Below are 20,327 nucleotides of genomic sequence, written 5' to 3'. Positions count from 1 at the left end.
AAAAAACCATTCACATCAAAAAGTAAGGGTTATTCTACTGAATTAACTGATCTACTACAGGAAGGTTTTAAACCTTCAGTTGTATTTTAAGCATGATAAAACACTCCTGATCATCATAAACTACTATCCAAACTTTTCTCGTAAGATTTATGTAACAAAAATTAATATTAAAAAATTTGTTATAATTTTGTTTTTATGTTTGTATTGTCTTTGCTTGTTAACTCTCGCAAAGAGCCAAAGAACATTAACCCTAAAGTTAATATGCTGACAAATTTTTATTAATAGTAATAACCATTAAAATCGTAGATAAATAATTTTTTACTTGTTTACCATCCAAAAATAAGGATCCTCTTTTGACTATTTTATATCACAGCTACTGTTTTTAAAGAAAACAAGGTTTAAAGGCAAAGTGGAAATATGTAAAGCAAGAATGTCAATCAGCGTTTGAGGCAAGACAAAAGGCTATACTCCCTACAACGTGAACACTGCTCATCTTATGAGTGGCAGATGACAAAATAATCTTGTGACTCATTGTCCAAGCGAGATTTTTAAGTTGTAAAAGCCTTTTTTTTTGCAAATAACGAACCGGGGACTGGTTAGGAATGCCTAAAAATTGAGAGAAATAAAATTGCAAAACCTAAGCCCATCACTGAGAGCATTTGAATGTAAGTACATTCACTAAATATCAATGTATTCATCCTAGGAGATCCAGGGGCAGTCAGTCGGGCCGGTAGAGAAGGCTTGACAAAAGTATTCAAGCACAGGCGGGAGAGGTCCTGGGTACCGACTCTCACCGAACCATTTCCAAACGGTAAAGCAAATGCTGGCTCCTGATTGGGCACCAAAAATGCTTTGCATTATAGCGCCTAATTGGCAAACAGCATCTCCTCAGTTCTTTTCGTGAGTTTGTAAACAATGGCTTTTGTCTCACCATACTTGTCTGGTTCATAGTTCCCCAAGGTTGTGTGTGCAATGGAAACTTTCATTTTCTGCTTATTCCTTGTACTGAGGAAATTCTGTTTCTGACTGATCACAAGTTATCATGAATAATACGAAGTTTAAGACACCCCAACAGTAATGACAATGAGAGCATCAGGTATACAAAAGCTAGACAAGGCACAACAATAACTCTGCACATGCATCACATTTTCTGTACATTTCTTTGCCATCACTGCACAACTACCATGTGAAAATGCCTATTTCCACATGTTGTGGAGGACGCGTATACAAGCAATGACAAACTTTTCTTTCTCTTTCTGAATTTGGATATGGTTGAAAGGAATTCAGCTCCAGAAGATCAGAGTTTGCTTGCATTTGACGAAGTAAGCGAGATGGAATAATGATGATAAAGATTGAAAAAATGCAAAGTCACTTTTCAAGCAACGTTTTCACGGCCATTAGCCGTCGTGGTATCTTAAACTCCCTAATATTTATGAAGGCAAGATCAATGCAAGCTTGAATACCTGTTGAAAGGAGTTACTGTTTGCAAATTCAACTCAATAATACAAAGCATTTTTGTGCCCAATCAGGAGGCAGCATTCACTTGACCATTTGGAAATGGGTGTCCGGTGAGTTAGGGTACCCAGGGGCTCTTCCACCCATGCTTGAAAACTCCTGTTGCACCTTTTCTCCTGGCCCGACTGACAGCTCCTGGGTCTCCGAGGATTCAGTGCATTTGGCTTGAATGTTAAAACACAGTACACTTTTGAAAATCTGTGATGTGAGAGCTTTGTTGGGTTGCAGGGACAAAGGTGCCTCAAATCAATACCAAGCTCATTTTTTTGAAAGCCAACAGTAAATTATTGACTTTCTTTTTTCCAAAGCACACTCAAATTTTACAAATATCTGAATTAAGCTAATTTGCTCCTTTTACAAGTGGTATGTGGATTCACTTTTCAACTAGTCTACAAGCAGTCTCTTTTTTTTTATCTTAGTCCATCAAGCAAAGAAAAAGAGCCAAGAAATCAAATCAAATCTGGTTACTTTATAGGCCTTTTTATCCAGTCCCCAACTCATATCTAATAGAAACAGACTTATTTTCGTGAAAGCTAAAATATCCAAAAATTCTAAAATTTCGTTATTAATAACTTTCCAGCCTTCCCTTGTTAGCAAAGCATACACAGTATCTATCAGGGAAGACGTACTAAAACCGTATTATTCAGTTTAGAGATCATCATCTCCAATCCCTTCAAACACTTCATTTGTTGTCATGGCTGCACCATTACTGGCTGGAGGCAGCTTCTGCTTGGTTACCTGAGCTTTACCCTGTCAGGAAATATTTAAAAATTATAATTCACAATAAACAGGAGCTGTATTAAACCTTATTCTGTTATTTAATTTCCGTTATTCACCCTCAGCAGTATTTATAGCCCTAATGCTAGTGGGGCCACAGCAAATCCTTGAAACCAATAATTTAAATCACTCATAATGGGGTTAACAATCCAAACTGGCCAGAAGCAAACCAGTTGGTTATTTACAAGCATGGTCGAGGATTTGAACACGGGAATACCGACAACAAATCCAGCTAGCCTTCAGGGTGGGGCTTCAACTCAGGGTCTCCAAATTTCAAGTCCAGAACATTGGATAGCGCTATCCACCGAATATTAAGTCACTATTCAGCGGATAAGTATTGGGGAAACTAATGCACTATCCACTGGATAGAGATTTATCCGGTGGATAGCACTTAATCCAGCCTTTGAACAACCAATGCCAGGGCTCTAACTGCTTGGCCACGCTGCCCCCTATACTACCAAAACTGCAAGCAAACAGGGCAGTGAAACATTCTTCAAAGGGAATAAAAACACACAAATCATTAACAGCAACTTAAGAGGAACGTGAAATAAAACAATGCCACAAGTGGCCTTCAATGCATAACTTTGAACCCCAACTTTGAGGTAGAAATGCTGCAAGGTGAGATGTCTCTATTTCTCTCCATGCTAAAAAAAAAATGGAATACTGACAGCCTGATAAAGAAGAAACTTTGCTCTCCAAACAAGTCATGATCAGGCAGTTTGTTTAAGAAAACAGAAAATGAAATGAGATTCACATTACCGTTGATACCTGTCTGGAAGCAACTTTTCTTCCTGGAGAAGTTGGTGGACTTGTTGATGGAGAGGTAGAGTTATTATTTTTACTGTTCACAACTTTGCTCTCTTGATCTGTATCTCCCTAATGAAACCAAAAAGAAATCAATGTATTTTGCTTAACACTTTTAAATGGCTGACTACTACATGAAAATGAACTTACTTAGTTCAAATAAATGTACATGCAATAACTAAATTTAGAACGTTATGCGGCTCTGCATGCTTAGCTTGTGCTCATAACCCTTGTAGAATCAGACACTATGTAGAATCTATGCAAATGCTATGTCACAAAGCTATGCAAAACCTATGTTAATGAGTCATACATGGCTTTAACCAGACCCTATGTTGTTTCTATGCCAGGACTATGTTTTTTGTATCGAAAATGCTATGTTTTCGCTAGTCAAACGGAACCTACTTAAAAGCTATGCAGTTTTTAAAGGAAGGAACAAAGGCAGAAATGACATAGTTTCCACATAGCCTATACATACAATTTACTTAGCTTTCAGAAAGAGATTTTAGACTTCATAGTCAACCTTATAGAAAAATCATAGGAAATAAATAGCCTTCACATAGGACTGAAATAGAGTTTACATAGTAAAATGGAACAGGGGACAGTTGATTAAATAGCTTTTGAATAGGGTTTGCTTAGAATTCAGATAGCCTAGGAACAGTGAAAACATAGCCTTTTTTGAAGATGCCATATACTTTGCATAGCATTAAAATAGGGAAAACACAGAACAAAATAGTCTTTGCATAGGTTTGAAATAGGATTTTAATAGTATTTGAGTAGGAAAAACATATCACATACACAGCCTTTAATTAGAGTTCAAACAGAAATTACATAGAATTGACATAGTCTTTTATGTAGGTAGGTTTTGATCTGCTTAAGCAAATGTAGTGTTTAAAATACCCTCGTAAAATCACCAGAATAGAAAAAATAGTATACACATATGAATTAGAATATCTTTTACATTGGTAAGAAATGGGTTTTGACACGAAAAATTGAAAACTAAAGCAATATAATACCACGAACACACAACACAAATGCAGTATTTTCATGGAGCAGTTTCAGAATCGAAACCCCAAGTTAAAGTTTGCTTAATTTGCTTATCGTGTAGACTTTTGGCTGATGTCGTGCTCTTCAGTGCCATACACTTTTCTTTTGACTGCAACGAATAAGTATCTGCAAACAGAAAAGTTGAGATTTTCAGGCAAATGACCACAAAAACAACCTGACGTTTTAGAATTGAAACGAACGAGTATCGAAGCGTGATCGAAGGTGACCGATCCAACTTGTTCAGGTACGCGAAAAGGGGAGACAACACGGGTAAATCGAAACTCAAATTGAGAAAAACATCACTTACCAACGTTAGGAATACTTTTTGCTGAACCTGGCAGGAAAACGACTTTAAATTGAAGTAAAAAGAAGCGTCTTCTTGTAAAGACGCACGCTTTACAGTTCGTCTTCTTTGACTTGAAAGTGCCCGCGTGGAATCAGCCAATTTTCACACCTTTTCATTGGTTGAAAAGGCCCATGTGACGATAAGACGTTAAATACGCATGTGTTGAACTCACGGGCTTCCCTGGGAACTAGTGGAAACAAAATGGCTGACAAACACCGAGGACTGCAGCTAGCGTTTCGCAGTTTTGACCATGAATTTCTATTCAGGAGTTGTCCATAATCAAGACGAAGGATCGAAGCTAATATAAAAGAAGAAAATGATGCATGGAGGTATCATTTCAAGTGAAGAAACTCTAGGGAAGAGCTAGAAAGGAAAGTTAAGTCAGGAATGATGGATGTAGCGATTCAATGCTTTACAAAAATCTTCTCACTAAGAAACTATCTGCAAGCACAAAAAAAATTGTAGTGAACGATTTTTAAGTTTTTTAGTTTTAAACACTGCTTTTTACGTTGGAAGTATGCTTTTTGTAAGCGCTATTTTACCTGTACAATCAAAATGCCTAGTATTTTAAAAGGTATGTTGAAATATCACATAGGAAACGCATAGACTACATATTTCTCATATGAGTGAAAATATATGAAAAATTACGTTTATGTAAAAGCTATGTAACCTTTATCTCATGATAAAGCTAAATTAAAATGTCACATAGTGAAAACATAGGCTGCAAATATGTTTCATCACTTAGCATAGAATATACATAGCACTATGTAAAAGCTAGGAAACTTGTTGGAAATAAAATTGAAGATCGAGATGCTATGTAAAAGCTATTTTGCTTTGTTGCATAGTAAATACATAGGATGCAAATCAGAAGGAAAAGCAGAACTTTCTATTGCATAGTAAATACATAGCTATGTAAAGACTATGAAAAGATTTTGAATAGTATTTGCATAGGTATTAAAAAGCTATGTACTTTTCAAATAGCCTAAACATAGTTTCAACATAGATTTTGCATACTTTGGACTATGTAGTGTGGTATGCTACATAGTTGATACATAGGCAGTAGTGAACATAACATAGCTGAAACATAGTCCAACATAGTAAACAAATAGCATGAGCATAGGTTTTGCATATGTCTGGTTCTACAAGGGAAGTAACTCAAATTACCTATAATTTACAAGATGGTATGGCTGACAGAAAATTCTACATGGCCTTGCTGCAAGTTACCTTTAGCCTATGTTAGTTATAAGCATTTTAATATACAAGGTCACAATAACAGATAGAATTAAGGATCACTTAGACTCGGCATTTAATTAAGGAGAACTTTGAAGTAACTCTGCAGAGATAATTTTTCTTTCAAGCAATATGGCATCATGGAATAAGTTAAACAAGGACAACAAGAACAGTTTCAACATTGATCTTTTCAAGCATTATGCCTGTAGGGAATTTTGCACATCTTTACTTCGACTTACATGTATGTAATATTTTAAGGATAATTATTTTCATTCATCTTAGATAATTTTAAGTAGTTTTAGGTTGTTTAGGCAATGTAAACAAACAACAACAATATTATATTTTAAAATCAGTTGGCCTGGTGACCTACCTCAGCTGATGCCTCTGACGAGACGGAATTATTACGCTGAAAATCTGGAGCAGCTACATTTTTAGCTTTTGAGCGATCTTTCGGCTGAAAAAATATGTTTTTATTTCAATAATTAACAAATCAATCCCAATTAATCTAACTGACCATGATCACTAGAAACTGGCAAAACATCAGACAACTTCCTAGATTCTGTATCCGTGTTACCCACCATCTGGTTAGGCCCAGTTTATATGGAGAAAAGTTGTCCATGTTAGAACAGTCAGCTGCATGCCTACCCAAGCTACTATGGGCAAGAGAAAATTTTCATACCCTGGAAAGCTGGAAAGCTTTTGTCCTGCCTCCAAAACCATATTGGATAGGCATTAGCAAACCATTTACATGAGAAACCGCAAAAAGTTGGCTGAGCTAGAAGGTTGGCCCGGCTACCCGGGTAACCTTTCTGCGAGGTACAGTCTCCCTTCTCGCCAGGTCAACTTTTCTCCATAAACAATCTGGCTCACCTAACCAGGTCAACTCAGTCAAGGCAAGACAATTATAGAATGCACAAGAGCCGTTGGCTCGGGCAAAGGGGTCAACTTTTTTCTCATATAAATGCCCACTACATGTGACGCAGATGGGAGGTTCACCTTTCTACCCAGACAGGGCCTTAGTACCAATGCTACACCTAATCATTCACCTAATTAACATATAGAGTGGTTTTCGTTTGAGTGTCGTAAAACCAAAACCAAAGTAATTGCTCTGGCCAATCACATAGGACACAGACAATACATTGAACCAATCAAAACTCGAAGTAATTACATGTGGCTGACGCAAAGCGCGGGAAAATGCATGCGAGCGCGTCACAATTGGCTTTGGTTTTACTTCTGATTGGATGAAAAGGTGGCGCGAATCTTTTAAGCCAATCGCATCGTGTAGAAAGTGCAAAACCAATTACTTTTCGACACTCAAATGAAAACCGCACTAAAAAATTATACAGGTACATACTATTTATTTGTGTATTGCTTACCCTTTTGACTGGTTTTCCTTGTTTGATTCGAAGGATCTCATCCACAATGCTTTGAAGACAAAGGCTCATAAGAATTGCCTATTTAAATAGTAAATAAAAAACAAACGGCCAAGCGTGAACATGCAGAGAGTAGACTTGGTGTGGTATACAGCCCAATTTTGTCATTTTTATTCCTGTTGCCATTCAGTGCCATCTTTCACTCTTTTATATGTGGGAAAGGGGATTGATAGAGGCTCTTGGTAAGTTGGCACAAGCTGTTGAGGGAACAATGATGAACTTCATCTTTTAAAGAAGATGCCTTATGCATATAAATGGTTCCTTTTTGGGCTTCCTAACCACATTGCTTTTGTGTACTTTCTGTATTCTTGTCTTTTTTTTTCTGTAGTGAAATAAATAACCTAACTAAAGGTGGTCTATTGACCTAACCAAGAAAAAAAGCTTTCTGGAGACATGTCCCCAAGCCTTCCCAAAGATGTTGGAGTTACGATATACATATAATAATAATGTCTTTTACCTGGTCACTGTAGATTGTTATCCATTGCATCTGATCTTTTCTTAGAAGGTATTCAAATGCAAGCTCCAAATGTTCCTCTTTTTCCCCATTCTCATTGATGTCGCTCTATAGTCACGCAAAATAAACATAACTCACTGCAACCAACCAAATGGTCCTAACACCATTTCATTTTCAGTATTGACTAGACAGGCTAACCTGCTATATAACAGAGTCAATTGATATTTCCTAGAAATGTGGGAAAGAGGGAGATGCCTTCCTCTAAGAAAGATCAAAGCATATCTAACACACTGTAAAAAGGTTAAGTCAGGTTTAGCCATGGTTTTTAGGTATACAGTATACAGGAAGTTTTTGTAGGGCACCATGGGTTTCAACTATACAAAAAGATGTTCTTGTGGTACATGGAAATCTGATAACCCAGCCCCCTGTACACCTCAACCCCCTGAGATTCCTGACTAGTACAACATACACCTACAATGCATCAGCAAAATTAAATGCCAATAATAATTAATTAAATCAACAAATTGAACAACTCACTGTTGCCGTTATTCTCCAACACCTCATTCTGGTGACCTTGAAGCTCCCTTCTTGTACTTTGTGCTTTTAACAAAAGAAAAACCAAAAACAGATTTTGTTATGACGGTTTGCTGGTGATGGTTTATAGAACATAATTTGAGCCTTTCAGTACATTACTATCCCAAAAACATGAAAAGGCAGTAATCTGGTTAAAATAGGCCATTAAGTTTGCACCATGTTCCATTTTAATACTACCAGAATCCATTTCAGATTTAAATTTGGTGGTGAGGCTTAAAAAACAATAGCCCTAATTTGTCCAGGAAAGCAAGCCCCTGAAGGATATACAGTAAAAATATTACTGGGTGTTTATAACGAGGATCCAAGAACTTACATCTGGAGTTTGAAGTCTAAAGTTAAGTTCTCTGTCCCCAATGCTAACAATAACTCTTGTGTCTTCCTCGGGGTAATTTGTTGTACAGGGCTTGAACTGCATGTATCCATAGAATTTCAGTGATCTGGCTAATTGTAAGAACTGTGATACAAATCAAAAAATAGATCACAGAATTAAATTCAATTAAATTCATGAATTATCTGGGCTAGGAGACAAAGGAAATTGAGAATCAACCTAGGTTGAAAAAAAATTTAACCTGAAATTAATTTTGACCTGTAACATAGTGAAGAAACAGACATTACTTTTTGATCTCCTGGATGTGATATCAGTAAGACAAAACCGCTTCAATTCATGATCAACAATACGATTTTTTTTTAACTAACCATCAGTAATAGTTATAACACGTTACAGTTTCATGCCTGCTGGTGTAAATGTTGCAGGTCAAAATTATCCTTGATTGAATGGATATTAACATATTAAATAAATATAAATGCATGATATATAATGAGGACATGACAAAGCAAAATATACATTAAACAAAGGATAAAAACTGGACCATAACATAATATACACAACCACTTGTGACATGCCTATCATTGATTACTTAATCAATCATCGATCAAAATCTTTAAGTGATGCGATAATAATTATTGATGAAATCTCAGCCAATTCCCAACACTAGTTTCTGCTCAATCGCTCAATTTCCTGTCTTAATTTTTTTGTTTGTATTTACTGAACTGAAAAGTATTGTTAAAGGCTGAGAAAAATTGTAAGAACACAAAAGCTCCAACCTTTAAAATCCAGTATAACAAGTATATATTGAGTTCTGTGAAAGACCATAAAAGACAAAAGAAGCCGCCAGGGACCAGCTGGTGCCACTAGTCAGAAGACAGGTGATAACTTACAACTTGATTATAGATTTAAATTAAATTATGCTATCCTTTATTAGAAATCAGCTTACCTCAAGTTTGGCACCTTTCTGTTTGAGTTGTGCTAGTTTGCTATGGGCTTCCTTTGGGCCGAATGACCATCCTTTGTCCAGATCACTGACAGCCTGTACAACATAAAAACTTAAATATTATTATTAAATACAGTGGAAGATTTCCTCATGGACACTCTTGTGGGCAGATATCTCTATAAACAACGATACTGTTACCTCATACTTACGACAGAGTGGGAGGGAGGGCAGGGAGCTAAATCGCCGAGCACAATCAAAACAGGCAAAGCTCCCGTGATCTCAAATGAGTTGACCTCAACGGCAGAGTGGTAAAACCCCATAACCCCCTCCAGACACCTGACCACTCCGCATGCCTGTGACATGGAAGGCTACTGATCAGCATTGTTTCGCGTTTGACTTTAAGCTTAAATTACATCTAACCACATCTATGCACAAAATTATAAAATTTGAGAGTAGATTATTTTTAAGCCTCTGAACAATTTCTTTTAAATTTAGGGTTGGAGCCATTGAGGGAGTCACATAGAACTGACTTGCAAAACAACATAAAGCAGCCTTTTAGCATTTAAAATTTTGTTGTTTTGAACAGGTTATTGAACTTTAATTGCAAGATTTCTTGTTGATTATGCAACTAGCTGTGAAATATAACCAAAGTATATTGTTATATTAGAAGCCATTTCACTAATCTTGTTCGTACACATACTTCAGGTCTTAAACAGTCTCAGTACAGATTTCAAAACTTGTAGACCATCCCACTTCACCACAATGATAAAATCTGTTAAGTTTACCTGGACATACAAAAGATTCATTCCTATTCGGTCTTGAACTATCTTATCCTCAATTTTTGCATCCCACAGGCTGAAAAGTAGAAAAATCAGTGACATGAAAAACAACTGAAACATCTATCTTCAACATGTCAGCTACTCCTAGAAGGAATTTTTTGTCCGTTGTAAACCAAATCACCATTTCAATGGCTCACAAGACAACTTATTCGCTGGAAATTGAGCTACAGTGTATTGTCATACTGAAACTTGATCTTTCAAACCAAAGTAATGTTAGTTTTTAAAGAGTAAATTAGCTGCACTGAAAATGATATCAATGAACACTGATCTACAAAATCACCCAAACAAAAACTGCACACAATGTTTTGTAGAAAGATAGTGTGATCATGATAGTGGAAGTTCAGGTGACCTTTAGCACTGTACATGTGGCTTTTAAATACATTTAGTAAAACAAGAAAATATTAACTTTTGACAGTTACGAATACCAAAGTTGGTTTTAACAGAGCACATTATTTTTTATTTTTTTAAAATCAGTGACTTAGTATTAGTTTAGACCTACGTTTTCCTGACAGCTACACGACAAGTTCCTGACTGTTGCTTCAGTGTCAAATAGGGTGCTTCCAACTCTTGAAATTTTCTCACAACTAAAAGAACATAAATGATAACTCAATAAGATCACATATTTTTAGTTCTGCACAGATCACTTCAGAGAGTGAAAAAGTCAAGTACATGTAAATTTACTCACTCGTGGCTTCACCATCATCTGCTCTTTTGATCAGAAAAAGACCAAAGTAATAAACAAGTTCCTCATTCAGATCAATTTCTGTCATCAGTGCCTGAGAAAAAGTCACAGAAAAACTTTTTCTTGATTGTCTTACTGACAAAGTAACAATGAAAGACTGGTTGATTTAAACAGGTACATATACAGTAAACATTCATCAAGTTGACTGATTATTTACATGTACACGTAGGGCTGTCACTATAAGATTTCCAGTTGCCGTTTTTTTGCATAGGTAGGGAATTGAACAGCAAGGAAGTTCTTTTGGTTCCATTTCCCTTTTATTTCCCGTGCTGCATGTCATCCTCATAATAGCCACAGGAAATTACAAGCCATGATGGGGCTAGCGACAGCCCTGTTATTTACATAATACTCAAATAATGACAGGCTCAAAGGATCTACTCTACCTACTTGACTGACTGGTCAACACAATGATCCTCTGGCATGACTCACAATACTTAATATTATCTGACTTGTGGACTTGACTTCATGATTATGAAATAACTGATTGATTCAACAGACTACGTGTACATTGTAGCTTGACTACTTGCATCACTGTTCAACTGCTCTCCTGATACGATGGCTAAGAACAGCCTAACAGATTTATTTTCTACCTCAATAAAAAACCTATGACTTGTGTCCGACTGACAGACTGACTGGCTTAACTACCTCTCTGTTAATCTACCTTGATTTGCCATTTTAACTATTATCGACCAACCAAAGTACTTGATGGATAGCTGATTGACTGACACCTTTACTGACTGGCTTACTAGCTGATTACACCTAGTTAACTGAATTGACTTGATGACAGCTCTCTGATCTGGTGGTCATAATAAGACTGACTGACTGACTGACCTAATTGCATCGCTGAGTGACCTGACTGACTGACTGACCCACTCACTCACTTTCATAGCTGAGTGACTGACTGACTGATGGACAGACTGACAAGACTAGCTGACCTAACCAACTGACAGGCTACAAACAATGATGTAAATGACCTGATTGGCTGAATGGAAGACTTGTTTACTTGAGTGACAGATTTGATATCAAAAGACTGATCTGACTGCAGCTGGCTGGCTGACTGCATGACTGACTGATTGACAAATATCATGGAACAACTGGCCAAATGACTTGTCTGACTAACCAGTACGACTGACTGACTGACTGACTGACCAGCTGACCAAATGACTTGTCTTAATGATTAACTCGTATGGCTTGGCCTGACTGACCAACTTGACTGGCATGGTCCCCGGAGAGACAAATTTACTTAAAATACATGTAGTATGAAGTGATCAGTTGCTGACTCGACAGCTGACAAGCTAGCCAGCTGACCAAATAAATAAATGACAGCAATTTACACACTCTTGAAACAATTCTTTGGTTTCAAGAGTGTCGGACTGGTGGGAATGACTCACAACTGACTGGATGGATGACTGATTAGCTGGTAACCTATTATGACTTGCTGATCTGACTGATAGAATCACTGACTAATGTGACTGCTGCACTAATCAAATTTCAACAAGCAAAGTAGGAGAGAGACGAGAATAGCAAGATACAGTAATTATGAGGCAGTTCATCAACAAAGCCTCTCACCTCTAGCACATCATCCGTTCTGTCAGTCGACTGAATATTCAACGCCACCTTTTGACCATTCATCAAATAAATATCAAGCTGAACACTCTCTGAGGATGCCTTTAAAGATTCCTTGAAGAAAACAACCAAAACAACAAGACTCTTTCAATTAGGCATTCTCAGGAAAGTCAATTTCTCATGGATTTATTACCCTCTAGAGTATAAGCTAGCTTCTAGATCAATAACATTGGGCTATGCAGACATTTTGTATAGAAGTGAAACAATGTTTAGGTCTTTCATTTCATAAATCTCTCCACTGGGACGGCTTTTAATTCAGAGTAACGTTATGACAATGTAAACCTGAAGTTCAGAAAATAATAACAGGCTGAATCATCCACAAATCTGTTAAAATGTCCTCATTAGAATCCCGACTTAAGCAACATCTTGGAAAGTCCTGTAAGCAAGTTTTTGTTTTAGTTTTTTGCTTTTTTCATCAGATTAGCAAGCTGCAAAAATCAGGGTATTGTCTAGGGGTGAGTTGAAGAAATAATCTGCATATCGACATATCAAGTGATATTGCCAACTCCCCACCCCCTTTGCCCCTGCATATTCATACTAAATTTGAAACAAACCTTTTGAGCATTAAGAAAGAATCCTGTAAAGAGAGAACTCAAGGTAATCGCATGATCCTGACAAACTTCTTGTAAGTATTTTTCCAGCTGTTCCCGTCTCTCTTCAACTTGTACAGGTGTCAAAGAAAGCAACTTTCTTGGAGGAAACTTAGCTGTGATTCTAGGGCCAAATGCTTTACGCAGCTATGGAACAAGTTTAGGCATTGATTAGTCAACATTTGAATAGACTACTCTTGTTGATTTTGCAGTGTAATAATAAAACTTTAATAACCATCACAGTAGCTAATGGTTCAACCCAGAGTGGAAAAGATGTAATAAAATTATTGTTAAAAATGTAAAGGTCTAAAGGAAGGTTTAACCCCGATCAGTAAAGTGGATGCTAATATAACCCAAATCAAAATTCCTACAAGAATTATTCAAAATTATTCTTATTATTTCAGTCTCACTGAAGTGCATGATGTGGTAATTGACAGTGCTTTGATAAAAATATAAACTGATTTTTGTAATATTATACCATGTAGGTCAAAATAAATGAATTACAACATAAAGAATGCTCAATAAAAATAATAAACAATAAATATTTTGTATGGGCTTGATGCAAACATTTGTTTTATTATTACTTATTCCTGTTATTATTACAGTAACTATAACAATATTAATAAGATGATTTAATAATTTAATAATAATAACAATAATATTTATAAATATGTAAAAAGTAACGTGACAATGTTCTGACATTTTAGTGACATCATGACGACATTATCAAGGAAGAGAAATAAAAATGCAAGTACAAAAGAAGTTAAAGTACTCTAAATTTGCATGAAGGAAACAGTTAAAGACCACACAGTTGCCGTCCCTGAGGACCTTCTCTGCTGCTTTAGAGTGCTGAAAAAATGCAAAGACAAATTTGACTGCCTCGTTAATGAAATGCTTTACATCAAACTATTAAGACTGGCCTTGAACATGCAAATGGATTCAATCAGTGCTAAGGTCTTTGTTTAGCTGTTTTCATTCAAGCAAATTTACAGTATTTTAACACCTTTTGAACTCGCATTTTTATTTCTATTCCTTGATGATGGCGTTATGATGTCGCCGAAATGTCAGAACATTGTCCCGTTACTTTATAGAACAATAATTATAGTATCAATAATACTTTTTACAAAAACTGTATTGTTTCTTGCGTGCTGATTGGCTAATTTTCATGATCAATAAGAGGACAGACACAAAAGTTTTATTTATGCAAGACGCAGTCATGCAGAACTTTGATGTTTTTGCTTAGTTCTGTAGTTTCTGTCTACTGGAATAGTTCACAACTTTATACTGTACCTCCATTTTTCAAGACAAAAAACATTGCTGATCTCATTTCTTGTTCTAAAGTTTGGAAAACAATTCAATTCCTAATTTACGCAAGGCAGTGGCGTGAGTCAACCTATCATATTTTTAGCAAATGAAACTCTGTAACGATAATGTCTTTCGCAGCCAATCATCAAGCAAGAAAACATACTGACAATAACATTTAGCTAGTTTAAAAGAGTCATAAATTTTGTTGTGTTTTCTTCATTTTTACTGGCAATTTGACTTTTTCAAGCCTTTGTTATTATCAAAAACAAATTGACACCAGTATTTTAACTGATGATAAAATTATGTCATAACATTGTCAAAGTGTTGTGGATCCACGAGCCACATGCAGGCAGTCAATTTGTTAATTGATCACAATGGTTAATTGATCAATGACAAAAAGGATGTCATCAGGCTGTACCTACCTGCTCACTGAACTGATACAAATCAGAGAATCTAACACCACAATGATAAGAGCCATTGATGTAAATATTATAGGCCTGTGGTAGAAGAGAAATTAGATATTAAAATGCTGAGGTCAAAACAAACCCTTTATTGCTGGAGAAACAACTGAAATCAGTAACACATGATTCGTGTTTTAAAGTAAACTCTTACAAAAGGATTGCGGACACTCATCGTTGAACCACCTTGTGTAAATTAAAGCTCAATGCAAATACTGTTAAAGTGAAAAAACTACTTAAATATCATCTATCATTCATACGTTTTGACTGCAAAGTAAGTATTATAAAATTTATAAAATTTACTTTATTGAAGTACCAAACAGCAATCAGTGCATTTTGCATACTAGTTTACCAACACAATGCATGGTTGAGGTTGGTCTCTTTTTAAAACATTCTGTGAAACAACCACAGATACTAGCTATCTGACTTGCTCTTTAGTCAGAAGTGTAGGTGAGTTGGATCAGAAACAGCTGTGTTTCTCTTGTGTTTTTCGCAATTAATATGTTCCTTAAACAAGTAGACAGAAGAACATTGACCGGATAAGTTCTACGACACTTTCAAACCTTTTATCTGCAGCAACAAAGGGAAGAGATCTAGAGCAATACACCTAAAAACTGAGGAGAACAATGTCAAAAAGGATCAAAATGAAGTGGCAGAAATGCTGGCCAATTATTTTACCAACACGGCATTAAATATTGGAGATCATGTCAGTAGTCTGACCGAGGAATCTCACAGTGAACATGACAGTCAGTTAAAAGCATATGAGAAGTTTATAAAGAAAGCAATATTGATTTTAAATTACTACAACATGTAACTGTGGTTGAAGTGCACCAAGCACTTGAAAAGATCAACTCAAAGAAATCTGGTGGATGGGACTCCTGGATCTCACCACAACCTCTTAAGAATGTGGCTAAGGGAACAGCAATATTGCTGACCAACCTTTACAATGTATAGTAATAGAGAAGAGTGAATGGCTGATTTCATGGAAAATGGGTGAATGGACACCTGCCTTTAAGAAGGGAGATAGACAAGATGCAAAAAACTATCGCAACCACTATTACTTCCCTTACAGCAGTTGACAAGATAGTTGAATGAACAGTTATTAAGTCACCAGGTGATATACCACCGTAACAAAACTCTGTACTCAAAAATGACAGAGTACAGGAAGAAACATAGCTGCGAAACATCTCTGCTTCGACTGATAGAGGATTGGAAACTGACTATTGATACATTACAAGTGACTGGAATGACATAAGCTACTTTAGTTCAAGGGTTTCCTTAGAAGCCAGAACCCAAGTACTGGCACCAGTGTACTCTGAACACAGTACCTGCCTTTAAGCAATGCAAAATGAAGAAGCTGACTCACGAACCAACTTTTCCTACCTACTCAAAGATGGGCACTCTTCTACTTTAAAAACCAGTAAAAATACTCACTAGTGTACCTCCATTAAGCCACCTATAAAACCTTTCAAATTCTGAGGCTGGAGAGCATTAGGAAACTCAAAATGCATTAAAACATTTGGCTCTCAACTACATCTATGCTTAGTCACCACTGACTGATCATCATATTTTAGCAACCATGTGGAAGGGCTCTCGCCTACAATAAGACCATGTTTTTAAAGGACATTATTTTGCTTCAAGTCATATTAAAGGATTAAAAAGTATTAAATATTGAGCGGGACATTGGGGGGTACCCAGTACTGCAATACCGTAAGAAAAATTGTCAAATACCAAAATAGCGTGTCGAAAATCAATGAAATACCGATTAACGCATTTTTAATGACTGGTCACGTTTACTTAAAGCTGTATCCATCCCATGTGTTTGTTTGCCTCAAGCATGTATGCACCAGAAATCAACCTCAGACATTGCTAGAAAATGTCAGAATTAATAAGACCTTGAATTTGATCAGTACAACAATCGAAAAGCCCGGTCATTGGTTGCCCTTCCAAACATTATTAACATGTTTAGCTTACTGTGGTTAGTGCTGAATGATGTGTTGACCTGTATTAGACAGGAGAGTGCAAACGAATGGTACCACAATACTGTGAAGGATCTTCTTTTACAGAATACTGTTAATTAAATATTTAAGAATAAAAATCAACGATAAAAATTTTGAATGACGTTTCGATGACTCGCTCATCATTTTCAAATTCTAAAAAGATAGATTCATCGAGTCGCAAAATCAACAGCAGGTTCGCGACGTTCAAAAGAAATGCACCCATTCTGTTTATTCTGCCATTCAAGGGTCAAAGATCAGCCGACATTGTACGTAGACAGCTGTCCGATCTTGGAAAGAAAATAAACAGTGATATACGCCCAGTTTTCACAAGCAAGAAAATTGCCGACGACATCAGAGTAGCTGAAGCCAAACCACCGTTAATAAATCAACAATGCATTGTTTACAAATTCAAATGTGATCTGTGTGATGCGGATTATGTTGGTTATACTCGCCGACACCTTTTCCAACGCATTGATGAACACAAGCACTTAGCAATTGGAAAACACCTGCGTGACTCTCACAATCAAAAGAACAAAGACCTCACTGAACAATTCACTATACTGAAGAAATGTCGTGGGAAATTTGAATGCTTGATCTACGAAATGCTTTTTACCCAGGAAATGAAACCCAAACTGAACACTCAATCAGACTCAATAAAAGCGAAACTATTTAGTACCTAATTAACACTCACTACATTCCACATTGTAGTTTTTAATCACATGCAACGAGACTTCACACGCATTCTTAATATATTAAGAACTTTTAACAATCTATCTTTTTAGAATTTGAAAATGATGAGTGAGTCATCGAAACGTCATTCAAAATTTTTATCGTTGATTTTTATTCTTAAATGTTTATCGAAAGCGACTGTTAATTAAAAGGATGAAAAACAGCATACCACAGGGCTAGATGATATTGCAATACTGCACATTAAAATGAAAATTACCAAAATACCACCTGAAAAAAAGCTTAATACCACAATACCGTAAACCCCCATGTCCCCCCCAACATTCCAATAATTTTGTTTAGTTCATATCAATTGATTAGAAAGATAGATGGGAAAAGACAAAGAGGAAGACCAAGAAGGCCATGGGGAATGGACATACAGGATGTTTTTGACATGTCACTAGCAGGAGTTGGAAGATTGGCAATTGACTGAGACAGTTTCTGTTGTGCGGTCCAGGATGCAACATTCGGTGGGGACAAGCAGTTAAAAATTAGAGTGGTAGTACACAATAAACAAGGACAGATACAAAGCTAAATTTGGTTCTGACAAGGGCAAACAGGAAACTGTAACACTGCAGATAATTTCACTTTTTTGAACACCAAAGGTTTAAAAATAGAAACATCGCACACTGTACAGATTGAGACCACCACAATACCTCAAGAAGGGATTTTATCATTCAATGCAAATTTTTCTTCCTTTTCACTGGCCCGAGAGCCCACCACATAACCTGCAAAGAACTGCCTACAAATAAACCTCTGCTCATGCACAATGTCGTCCAACTGTGTTTGGCTGCAAATAATATTCTGCTCAAGCATAAATGAAACCACACTTTTCTCCTTATTGTGATCGCTCTTGCGTTAAAGTGGGAGATCAATTCACATTCCAAAGAAATTCATGAACAGAAGAAACTTGATGATCGAATGATAGATCAATAATATCATTGAACTCAGTTATCACAAAGTAGGGTGATTTGTCTCGCAGATCAATTATTTGCTCAAACGTTCAATTGATCTGCTTGCCACTGAAAAAAGCACAATATTTTGCTCAACCTCATCCAATCTTATTGTTAATATTTCACCAAAATACCATACAAATAAGTGACCAACACCATGCACAACACCTAAATCCCCAACGTCCCCCTCCACCTAATAGAGAGCCGGAGCAGGGTGACTGTTAAACTTTGAACAACATGAGGGCAAAAGTACTTGATATGGAGTCACCTCAAAGACAGAATTAGAAAATAACCTCAAAGAAAATGCAAATAAACAACATGCACATTTTTATGTTTAAATCAAGTCCAGACCTTGAAATCTGCAAAACCCACAAAAGTAGCTGTGTGAAACCTTAATGATCCAGGAAAGGATTGTGCTATGGAAATACACAAGTAAAATCACGAGCTCAACTTATATCAGCTCGCGCACATACGCAAACTTTGAACAACAGTTCTGATTGAAAACGCACTAACATCGTCTTCATAATTAACAGAAACAAAGTAATCATTCCATAACGCCAAGAAACAAAAGCTACTCAATGGTACTTCAGAGTACTATTTAGTGCTTCATATTGTGAGTTTTTAACTTAACTTAACTTAACTTAAAGTTTTTTTTAACAAACTTCTGCAAGGTCAATGGTAATACTATAAGCTTATGTTAATTACGACATTTAAGGAAACTGAGAAAGCCCTGCCTTCTGTTGACATTAAGGAGTTAAAAATACCGCCTTTTGCGTAAAAACCAAACTTTATAGAAATCAATTTGTTTTGGCTGTTGGTAAAACTGAACTTGAGATCCCTTGGATAGAAAAAGCATAACAATGTATAGAAGCAAATTATTTGGTACCAGGCAGGATCAATGAGTTTTAAACCGTGCATCAAATGAATTTTTATCGCTAGCGAGCTGAATACTGACCAGATACTTTGATCCACTCTTGTCTGTAAGCTCAACAGTATCAGGAACTGAAAAGTGCATTTTGTCTTACAAATAATCAGAGCCAACGAAATGATGACCTACATAACTTTTGTCACCGATTCTCCACCGCCATGACTCCTGTTTTGATCACGTGTCTAAGGTTTTTGTGTACCTGGTGCCGAGCGAGACAAGACGAGGAAAATTCGGGGACTCGGCTCGGTGAAAACCCATGGATAAAACATCTGATGCCTCGGTGGCAGGGTTTTGTAGCTCTTCTACCAACAATGAAACTGCTGTTTTTTATAAAGGCTGCAAGAGAAAAACAACCAAAAAACAAACAAAAATAGATGCAGCTTTGTCGAACGGGAAGAGAGAAGCTCCCTGATCGACGCCGGTTGGACAGGGGTGTTGTAGCGGGGAGGGGGGGGTGGGGGTGGGTTGTTTGAAAAATTGCTTATACAAATCAGAGTCATAAAATTGTTAGATAACTTGTCTTAACACTGGGCGTTATGGATGGTAGATGAATGTTAAACGGAGAAACCGTCAGGGTTGCGTGATACTTGTACTCCAATAGCTGATGAGGATATGCGGTAAAGAAATATGACAATGACAATGACAATGCTTTATTTGGAGTCTTATACAGTCATATGTACATCGACTTTATC

The 20,327-nt window shown here is 36.6% G+C and overlaps 1 protein-coding gene across 1 annotated transcript; it reads right to left on the bottom strand.

The window, feature by feature from the left end:
- Positions 1–2,053: 2,053 nt before the first annotated feature.
- On the bottom strand, positions 2,054–19,827 carry LOC140946057 (sorting nexin-17-like). The gene is made up of 15 exons (XM_073395125.1): positions 19,663–19,827; positions 14,993–15,067; positions 13,230–13,412; positions 12,619–12,729; positions 10,993–11,083; positions 10,807–10,891; positions 10,254–10,323; positions 9,472–9,564; positions 8,511–8,651; positions 8,141–8,203; positions 7,607–7,711; positions 7,093–7,170; positions 6,087–6,170; positions 3,052–3,168; positions 2,054–2,265 (listed from the first exon to the last, which is right to left on the bottom strand). The coding sequence occupies exons 1-15, from the start codon at positions 19,720–19,722 to the stop codon at positions 2,164–2,166; spliced, it is 1,458 nt and encodes a 485-aa protein (XP_073251226.1). The 5' UTR covers positions 19,723–19,827; the 3' UTR covers positions 2,054–2,163.
- Between the last annotated feature and the right edge of the window lie 500 nt (positions 19,828–20,327).

This window comes from Porites lutea, chromosome 8, assembly GCF_958299795.1.
Source record: "Porites lutea chromosome 8, jaPorLute2.1, whole genome shotgun sequence".
NCBI lineage: Eukaryota > Metazoa > Cnidaria > Anthozoa > Scleractinia > Poritidae > Porites > Porites lutea.
This window is presented reverse-complemented; position numbering and strand designations above follow the sequence as displayed.

Coding starts and splice junctions, on each gene's coding strand:
- LOC140946057 (XM_073395125.1), bottom strand. CDS start 19,722: ATGCACTTTTCAGTTCCTGATACTGTTGAGCTTACAGACAAGAGTGGA. Junction 15,068..19,662: donor AGAGTGGATCAAAGTATCTG/GTCAGTATTCAG, acceptor CTTCTACCACAG/GCCTATAATATTTACATCAA. Junction 12,730..13,229: donor TCTTTCTTAATGCTCAAAAG/GTTTGTTTCAAA, acceptor GTTTTCTTCAAG/GAATCTTTAAAGGCATCCTC.